The sequence below is a fragment of the Megalops cyprinoides genome, chromosome 9 (genome assembly GCF_013368585.1).
Source record: "Megalops cyprinoides isolate fMegCyp1 chromosome 9, fMegCyp1.pri, whole genome shotgun sequence".
In the NCBI taxonomy this organism is placed as follows: Eukaryota; Metazoa; Chordata; class Actinopteri; order Elopiformes; family Megalopidae; genus Megalops; species Megalops cyprinoides.
This window is the reverse complement of record NC_050591.1, coordinates 37,292,992-37,302,738: the sequence shown is the minus strand read 5'-3', so window position 1 is coordinate 37,302,738 and position 9,747 is coordinate 37,292,992. Positions and strand designations below refer to the sequence as shown.

The window sequence follows — 9,747 nt, the reverse complement described above, 5'->3', positions numbered from 1 at the left end:
CAGTGCCCCCAGCGGGGAAACAAACCGGAAACTTTTCGGTTACAAGTCCTGCTCCTTAAGCACTACGCTACACTGCCGCTGCTTATGAAGCCCAGCGCAACATATGCGCTGCTAAGGATATAGCATTGAAGGGGATGAGATGTTGCATTGCATCCAGAGCGCTGTGGACCGCTTCGCTGATACATTTTTATCATACTAACTAAAGAGCACGTCAGCATTTTGATGGTGGCATATAATAACAGTGGTATATCTACAATACAGCCTAACTTCCATCAAAAGTGAAAACATCTCAGCCACTACCATAAATATGTTGTACCTAAGCGATGCAAAAGTTGGGTAATCTTCTTCTGTTACTTTTTCTTAATTTATCATGAATTGGTATGTAGGAGTTTTCTTTGCAAAACAGTTTGTACGAAAGTGTCCGCCCGTGCCATCGCTGACAAGAGTCCCCTTCGTCTGTCTGTCGCATCTTGTCGTAACGCAGAAAGAGTTTTGGCAAATATCTGTCCTCCGGGTACACTCTGCCCTTGACAGCTGATCTATGATCTATGATCAGATTTGCCATTGTCAGTCATAGCCCACGCCTTTCACTGTACCAGTTTCTACACCGACCCCAGGATTCGCCCCTAAGGCGCCTATACTTATATTCATAGAGCTTGATTTACGACCGTTGAGATTGGTTTACGGCTCTTTTTCCACGACAGTGGGCGGGGCCTCATACCAAGGAGGACGAGTGGAAGGAGAGCCGTAAAGTGTGACGTTTTGGGACGGGGAGGTCATTGGAAAGTGAGGGTGTTTGGGTTAATTTCGGGGATAGTTTCATCGTGCAATCGGCAACATAAAGTTCGTTTTCAGCGAGAGAGCCCTCTCGTTGTTGTGTCGATTGCCCGCTTTTTGGAAATTAACGCAGGCTGCGCGAAATGTTGCGTCTGGTGGTGCGTCTGAGACGGTCCGCCAGCCTCACCCGGCCCCGGTTCTGTTCGGGCCCCGCTTTCAGCTCGCCATCCGGACCCGGCGCTTGTCATGTTAAGAGGTACCATTCAGGAGATCCGACGCGGATTCGGCCAGTGTGTTATGCCACAAAAATTAGCGCCAGCAACGGAAACGGTTTCTTGCAAGGTAACCAGATCGTGTGTTCCTATCAGAGCAAGCGATTCTACAGCTTCCCGCCCCATCAGAAGGTAAGACCCGAGCCTGGAGTTTGGTGAAGACTTACAAAGCCGTGGGGAAAATGGCTAGCTATCTAGTACGATGGTTTATATGGTCAGCTATGGTGGCAAACTATAACGTAAGCATTAGCCCGCAGCCAGCTATCAGTTTAGATTACTATAAGTATGGTAGTGTAGCTAGCTAGCTAACTTTAGCATACTTGCTAGCGAATTTATGCTGTTTTCATCCATATGATGTTTAGGGTGCACGTTTCCGTCCATAGGATGAGTTGCTGTTGACTGGAGACTATGCGTGACAAGTCAGCCAGCCACCAAACATATAGCTGCCTGGTGGCCTCGTAGCTAGCTGGATAGGGACACGACATATTTTATCGCTCAGGGTGTGCAGTTTTGCGCAACAAGTCACCAAATACCCACACTCGAGTACAGTGGCTGTAGTAGCCAGAACTGGTCTCATTTGTGTTGGTATGAAATCTCCTGCATGACAGATCGATCCGCCAACAGCAGCCACACGCAGAGAGATCCCTCTCCTTGAACTTCACATGGGAGCCGTGGGCCTCACTGCCCGCCCACTTTGCTTACACTGATGAATGGCGAGAGGCCCCTGGGTCAGTCTCTCGGTCACAGCTGTCAGTTCTAAGCAGGGAAGCAGGGAAACAGTGAGCGATGGCGAGTCACACATTTTTACTGTAAAACCGTGAATGCAGTCTTCCAGAACAAAGTGTTAGCAGTGCCGTATCTTTAATGTGGCATGCACAGTCTAATTTCGGAGCAGCTGCTGAAACGCACGCAGGCCATCGGGCTGGTGACCTGTTGATTTTGGATGAGTTCATCACCAGTGCTATTGGAGCAGAATGTGGCTCCACCAGCCCGTCTGACCTGGGAGCGGGAGGGTTTATCTCTCACTGCTCGTCTGGTGCCCATTGAGAGTCAGTGAACCCGTGTTTCATCATCGCGATGGGAATTTAAAAGGAGCATCTTATCTCTAACAGAGAAAGTTAAAGTAATGTTAAGCAACATTCGTCATGTATGTCAATACTTTGTAGGATGTGAATAATGCAATACAGGTACCAAGGTTGCATATATAGATATATGTACATTGCACACTGTATTTGGGACATAATAAATGACATAAGAATCTTTTGTATACAATTTAAGTTGTACTGTGTGCAGCATATGGAGGCTATGATGTGGGTTGTGTGGTCAGTGTGGTTGGTTTGGTCGGTGTGTGTGGTCAGTATGATTGGTTTGGAGGATGTGTGTGGTCAGTGTGGTTAGTTTGGTCGGGTGTGTGGTTACTTTGGTTGGTCTGGACTGTGTATGTGTAGGTACTCTAGTTGGTTTGGCCGGCATGTGCGGTCAGTGTGGTTGGTTTGGCCAGTGTGTGCGGTCAGTGTGGTTGGTTTGGCCAGTGTGTGAGGTCAGTGTGGTTGGTTTGGTCGGTGTGTGTGGGTACTGTGGTTGGTTTTCAAGGCCGGGTGCGGTGACTGCTCTCGCCCTTTGCTACAGTCGGTGTGTGTGGTTGGTTTGGCCGGTGTGTGTGGTAATTTGCCGTGCCGTCTCTTCTCGCTGCCACAGGTGGAGCTCCCAGCGCTGTCTCCCACGATGCAGATGGGCACCATCGCCCGCTGGGAGAAGAAGGAGGGAGACAAGATCAACGAGGGTGACCTGATAGCAGAGGTGAGGCGAAAAGCCGGATCTCTCTGTCCCACACAGTCTGTGCTAACTGTCCGTCTGTCCCACACACTCTGTGCTGACCGGCTGTCTCTCCCACACACTGTGCTGACTGTCTGTCTCTCCCACACACTCTGTGCTGACTGTCCGTCTGTCCCACACACTCTGTGCTGGCTGTCCGTCTGTCCCACACACACTGTGCTGACTGTCTGTCTGTCCCACACTCTGTGCTGGCTGTCTGTCTGTCCCACACACTGTGGTGAGTATCTGTTTGACCGTCTGGCCCCTCCCCCAGGTGGAGACAGACAAGGCGACCGTGGGCTTCGAGATGCTGGAGGAGTGCTACCTGGCCAAGATCCTGATCCCCGAGGGCACGAGGGACGTGGCCCTGGGGACTGTCATCTGCATCACTGTGGACAGGTCAGTCCATCAATCAATCATCCAATCTGTCAGTCATATTCCATTTGATGTAACATTCTTAGCACGAAAGTTTTTACTGCATTTCACTGATGTTATCTCATGTAAACATGTAAAGACCTCATGTATAGAGCAGTTTATAGAAATGCTTTGGTTTGCTGATGAAGATGTAGAAAAAGCCAAAAAAAAAACTCAACCACTGGAGAGAGGAAGAACATGGAATATTTTGCCTAGATCCCCTAGTGACAACCAAGGAGAAAAGTTTCAGAGCTGTGCTGCGTTATCTGTTTGGTGAATAATTGAGTTGAGCTAACTCAAGAGGAAAACAGGTGCCAGGGGCAGGGTCTCTGTGCTGATCAGAGTTTTATAAAACACACCGATTACTGTGACAGCCTCTGTATTAGCTCTGTCACCATGAGTCTGAGATGGATGGATAGTTGGTCTTCGTCAGGTAGGGCTCTCCCTCAGCCGCTCTGACTGGACTCTGTCTGCCTGCAGCCCTGACCTCATCCCAGCCTTTAAGGACTACACCGTGGACACGGCAGCGTCGGCCTCCGCCCCTGCCCCCGCGGCTCAGGCCCCGCCTCCTCCCCCGCCCTCTCCCGCTGCCGCCCCTGCCGCCCCCCCACAGGCCCCCGGGAGCTCCTACCCCCCTCACATGAAGGTAGGTGGCAGGCCAGCACCTCTCTCTGTTCCGCCCGCTCTGTGAGGGCCGCTCTGACGCCCCCCGCTGGCCGCCCGCAGATCCTGCTGCCCGCCCTGTCGCCCACCATGACCATGGGAACCGTGCAGCGCTGGGAGAAGAAGGTGGGAGAGAAGCTGAGTGAGGGAGACCTGCTGGCCGAGATCGAGACGGACAAGGCCACCATCGGTGAGTCAGAGACACGCCCCCAGTAACATCTGAGGGCAGAACGGGATGTGCCAGTATGACTGAAGCATCTGTTTTATGTTCATTGGAAAAGAAATATGTGGTGTGGTCGAAATAAACAACTAAAGCCACACTCCGTTGCCACCTTAATAACGTGTCCTCAGGCAAATAAATGACATTTAGTATTTGCGAAGATTTTTTTTAGCACAGAAACTGTGTCCTGTTTTGGCCTGTTCAGGCCTGGTTCTGTGCCTGGCACTGCGCTGAGTCGTGGCTCCTCCTTAAACACGTGCCATCCTCTCATTCTGTGAGTCACTGTGTGCCCCCAGGTTTCGAGGTGCAGGAGGAGGGCTACCTGGCCAAGGTGATGGTGCCAGAGGGGACCCGCGATGTGCCCCTGGGCACGCCCCTCTGCATCATTGTGGAGAAGGAGGCCGACATCCAGGCTTTCGCTGACTACGTGGAGACGGGTGTTGCTGAGATCTCAGCCCCGCCCCCGCCCCCAGCCCCAGCGCCTGCCGCGGTTAGTCCTCCACGCTGCATTCTCAGCTGAGTACACACATGAGCCAGGCCCCTCCTTTCTATCCCAGCAGGCCCGGTTTATCCATACAACCATGTACCTGGCTCCTGCTCTCTCCTGTGCATAGCTACAGCCACTAATTACAGTCACTGTGGTGCTGCTGCTGCTAGGCGGGTCCTTAGTAACGGCTTGTCTTCTTGACTGTGGGCACCCCTGGTGGATGAATTTGTCAATCACACCCCCTGAACGCCACAGCTGTGAACTGCACAGGGTGTCCAGGCAATGACATTACTGTCATTTAGCAGATGCTCTTATCCAGAATGATGTACATAGATTATAATTTTATCCATTCATACAGCTGGATATTTACTGAGGCAATTCTGGGTTAAGTACCATGCCCAAACATACAGCAGCAGTGGGGAATGGAACCAGCAACCTTGTGGTTCCGAGCCCTGCCCCTGACCATCATGCCACACTGCCGCCTTTACTGTACTAATGCACTGCAGTCTGTAGCCTCAGTCGCAGGTGACCTGCACAGCCAGGCCCAGAGGAACTGCACACTCCCAGCTCCCTCATCTTCAGGGACGCTCTGTGGGATCGGGGGGAAGCAGCCAGTCACATGATGCTGTTTTGGTTTCAGGTTGCGGCCCCGCCTCCCCCCCCTCCAGCCGCACCCGCAGCCCCCGCCCCTGCCCCCAGCCCGGCCGTCCCTGCAGGAGCCAAGAAGGGCAGGGTGTTTGCCAGCCCCCTGGCCAAAAAACTGGCAACTGAAAAGGGTATTGACCTGGCCCAGGTCAAAGGTGAGCGGAGATGGTTAAAAATCAGCATTCACTGTTCTTGTGTTTGTCTAGATTTGACATCTGGTCACTGGTTTCATAATTATATTTATTATATGAAGAGGGATGTTCTCCCCCAAATCCTCCCTGATTTAAAAAGAAAAAAAAGAATGAAAAAAGTGGCTGTTCAGGTGCTGTGGCTCCCAGGTCCTGTGGCTCCCAGGTGCGGAGGTGCTGAAATGCACTCTGATAAAGTGTTCAGGGAGTCTGTAAATGCAGTTTCTTTCCGGTCCTGTTTCAGGGTCAGGCCCAGATGGGAGAGTCACCAGGAAAGATATCGAGAGCTTTGTCCCACCAAAGGCGGCCCCTGTAAGTCCTGCAGCTTCGTTTCATACATAATGGATAAATTGTACAGTTGTCTAATTATTGGTTATAATTTTTAGACAGTGATGTGTAAAGTGAGCTATCCTGTTTCTGAGACTGACACTGTAAATTCCAGTGTTATCTCATCTGCAGTAAGAGCCAGTTTCACACAGGCCTCAGGGCTGTTTAACAGTTAAAGTAAATACAGTCCCAGCCTGCTGACTGAGGTTTTACAGTATTTGCTCCACCTGGTGAAGGCCTGATCCCTGAGGTGTTGATTGGTTTTTTTCTTCTTCCCCGCGCCCCAAGGCCCCGGTCGCCGCCCCTGCTCCTGCCCCCGCCCCTGCGGCTCCCACCCCCGTCCCAGCGGTGGCTGCCGTGCCGACTGGAACCTTCACGGACATCCCCATCAGCAACATCCGCAGGGTGAGCACAGGGCCTGGGGGTGCTCCCCCGCCCACCCGCCCATCTGTATGCCTCCCCGTCTGTCTGTCTGTCTGTCTGCCCGTCTGCCCGTCTGTCTGCTTGTTTGTCTGTCTGCCTGCCTCTGGGGTTGGTGGGATGGGGTGCTCTTCACAGTGCCGGGCAAAAAAAAACAGACAATATTATCAGCCTGGGAAGGTCATGGACAAGTCATGGGAAATTGTCCGATAACCCACACACAAATTCATGGAACAAAATGAAAACTAACTTTTTCTTTTACAGCTAGCAAAACATCCTTCTTTGCAACTGCCTTGGTGTCATTTACTATCAAGTCTAGCAATATAAGAATAAGAATAAGAAATACTTTATTAATCCCGAAGGAAATTTGAAATATCAGTGTGCTGCTATCGCTAACAGCTTAGCTGTTGCTTGCTGATACCAGCTGTGGGTGACATTCATTTCCATCAGCATCTGCAAGCATGTGTCTGCACAGCTGCAGTTACTTTGAGGTTCATGTGTCAAATGGTGTAACGTTATCTCTACATTTTTATTTCTTAATTCGAATGTCAGAAGTAGGTCAATTTCACAGGAATGTGACTGTTGCAACAATAAACCTTATAGCAATAATAGCAATAAACCTTTGAAAATGTTCCATGTGTGTTTAAAAAGACATTGAAAAATCCTGGAAGAAAACGAGTCTGATCCGAATGGGAACGTCCTGCCCCTCTCTGCAGGTCATTGCACAGAGGCTGATGCAGTCTAAGCAGACCATCCCTCATTACTACCTCTCTGTGGATGTCAACATGGACCAAGTGCTGGAGCTGAGGAAGGAGCTCAATGAGGTGAGGGGCAATATCCAGCACTGCAGCAGGAACTAGTGGCAATCAGCTCCTTCCTGTGTCTCAGGTGGCTTGGTCATGGCTATGATGATGATGACATAACTGTCACTCACCCTGTATGTGTGTGTCTGTATGTGCGTGCATGTGTCTGTATGTGGATGTGTGTTCGCGTGTGTGCATGTGTGTGTGTATATGTCTGTATGTGCGTGTGCGCGCGCATGTGTGTGTGTGTGTGTGTATGTGTGTGCGCGCGTGTGTGTGTGTGCATTTGCGTGTGTGCGATTGTCTGTGTGTGTGTGTGTGTGCGCGCGTGTGTGTGTGTGCATGTGTGCGCTCGTCTGTATGTATGTGTGTGTGTTTCTCTCGCAGGAGGTGAAGGCGGATAACATCAAGCTGTCAGTGAATGACTTCATCATTAAAGCCTCAGCGCTGGCCTGTCTGAAGGTGCCTGAGGCAAACTCCTCCTGGCTGGACACTGTGATTCGCCAGTGAGTGTCTGTGCCCCGCCTCCCAGTCCTGCCCCTGGGGAGTCATGTCTTACACTCTGTCCTGGTTGTGTCCTGCCCAGAGTCCTCTGTTATAGAGGCCTGGAGGAGGAGGGTTATGGTTGTGTTAGCCTTGTGAGCTTCAGCCCCAAAATGAGTAGAATTGTTGTGTGTTATCAGTGGCTCCTTGAGCTGAACCAATCATATTCTGTTTATGGAGATTAAAACTTTTTGACTGGTTCATATAAGAGATGAGAGCACATGGTAGATCCTTGTGGGGTTCCTGAAACCTCAGTCTTCCACCCTACATAGCCCCCTTGAAAATCATTAAATCAGCTTCTTTTGGCAAACTGCAGGCTGTGTTAGAAACAGTTTTGCCTGCCTCGACAGGAACCATGTTGTGGACGTCAGCGTGGCGGTCAGCACGCCCAGCGGCCTGATCACGCCCATCGTGTTCAACGCCCACATCAAAGGCCTGGCCACCATCAGCAAAGACGTGGCGGTGCTGGCAGCCAAGGCTCGGGAGGGCAAGCTTCAGCCGCATGAGTTCCAGGTGAGCCCTGCGCTTGGTACCTCAAAGCACTGCTTCACCTGGAGCTAACACCTCAAAGCACTGCTTTACCTGGAGCTAATGCTAATGCCTCAAAGCACTGCTTCACCTGGAGCTAACACCTCAAAACACTGCTTTATCTGGAGCTAACGCTAATGCTAATGCCTCAAACCACTGCTTCACCTGGAGCTAACGCTAATGCTAATGCCTCAAAGCACTGCTTCACCTGGAGAAAATGCTAACTAACTCTAACTCATGCTAACAAAAGCAGAGCTCAGTACTTCATTCACGTGGGGACCGACAGTCACCATTACATTTGCAGTTCATACATCTCAGGATGACTTAACACTCAAGCTTGAGAGCATGAATTTAGTTTTCAGTTGAAATTAGTTGTTTTCTTGAGACAAAAGTGTCTTTATATATCTTTATATATGTCTGATTGTGCTTATTTGTGAGGGTATCAGTAGACTTACTGTGTCCGTGTGTGTGTGTGTGTGTGCGTGTGTGTGTGCGCGTGCGTGCGTGTGTGTGTGTGTGTGTGTGTGTTTCACAGGGAGGAACCTTCACCATCTCCAACCTCGGCATGTTTGGCATCAAGAACTTCTCCGCCATCATTAACCCTCCCCAGGCCTGTATACTGGCTGTGGGGGGATCTGAGAGGAGACTGCTGCCCGCGGACAACGAGAAAGGGTGAGCGAGAGGGAGAGAGGGAGGGAGAGGGGCAGGGAGAGAGACTACTGCCTGCAGACAACAAGAATGGGTGGGGGGGGTGATGGGAGACTACTGCTTGTAGACACTGAGAGAGAAGCAGAAAGAGAGAGAGAGAGAGAGAGAAAGAGAGAGGGAGGGAATGACAGGAGTCACTGGCTCTAGACAACAAGAGAGGGTGAGAGAGAGGAATGAGGAAGGTAGGTGAGAGAGGTAGTGACAGGAATTACTGTGAGAGTGAGAGGAAGAGAGAGAAAGGGTGAGAGAGGGAGGGAGGGAGGGAGGGAGGGAGGGAGTGAGTGACGGGTACTGTCTGCAGAGAATAGGAAAGTGTGCCTAACATTTAAGCCTAACATTTCACAAGAAGAGAACATTTCATTTAAAATCAGACAGCGTAACAGGGAACGGTAACAGAATATTCTGATAATAACAGTGTTAAATGGTGTGAAACGCTTCTCAGAGCGTCAGCAGTGTGTCTCAGGGCGTCAGCAGCGTGTCAGCAATGTGTCCGCGGTGCGCCGCCCCCGTGTGACAGTGCTGTCCGGTCGCCCGCAGGTTTGACGTGGCCAGCATGATGTCGGTGACGCTGAGCTGTGACCATCGGGTGGTGGACGGGGCTGTGGGAGCCCAGTGGCTGGCCGAATTCCGCAAGTTCCTGGAGAAACCCGTCACCATGCTGCTGTAACGGGCCCTCAGGCCGCCCCCTGCGGAGGACGGGGGGGCAGGGAACCCCTCTCACAGGATCCACACCACCCACCAAACCCCCACCCCCCTCCCTCTGCCTCACTCACACAAACACACACATACACACACACACTGTCACACTCACCCACACACTCGGCAGGAATTACTCAGGCGAGGGCCCATTTGAGAGTAGATTAGCAGAGTCCTGTGTGAGTCAGTTGACAGTGCTTTAGAGAAAGCACCACACTAGGTGTAATTCTGTTTTAATGGC

At 51.2% G+C, this 9,747-nt stretch overlaps 1 protein-coding gene across 1 annotated transcript; it reads left to right on the top strand.

Annotated features, from left to right (window-relative positions):
• Nucleotides 1–752: 752 nt before the first annotated feature.
• On the top strand, nt 753–9,559 carry LOC118782721 (dihydrolipoyllysine-residue acetyltransferase component of pyruvate dehydrogenase complex, mitochondrial-like). Its single transcript, XM_036536222.1, has 14 exons — nt 753–1,181; nt 2,748–2,849; nt 3,139–3,263; nt 3,759–3,924; nt 4,005–4,131; nt 4,458–4,651; nt 5,289–5,448; nt 5,726–5,793; nt 6,097–6,213; nt 6,945–7,052; nt 7,419–7,537; nt 7,925–8,087; nt 8,638–8,774; nt 9,348–9,559. The coding sequence occupies exons 1-14, from the start codon at nt 921–923 to the stop codon at nt 9,475–9,477; spliced, it is 1,977 nt and encodes a 658-aa protein (XP_036392115.1). The 5' UTR covers nt 753–920; the 3' UTR covers nt 9,478–9,559.
• Nucleotides 9,560–9,747: the final 188 nt, after the last annotated feature.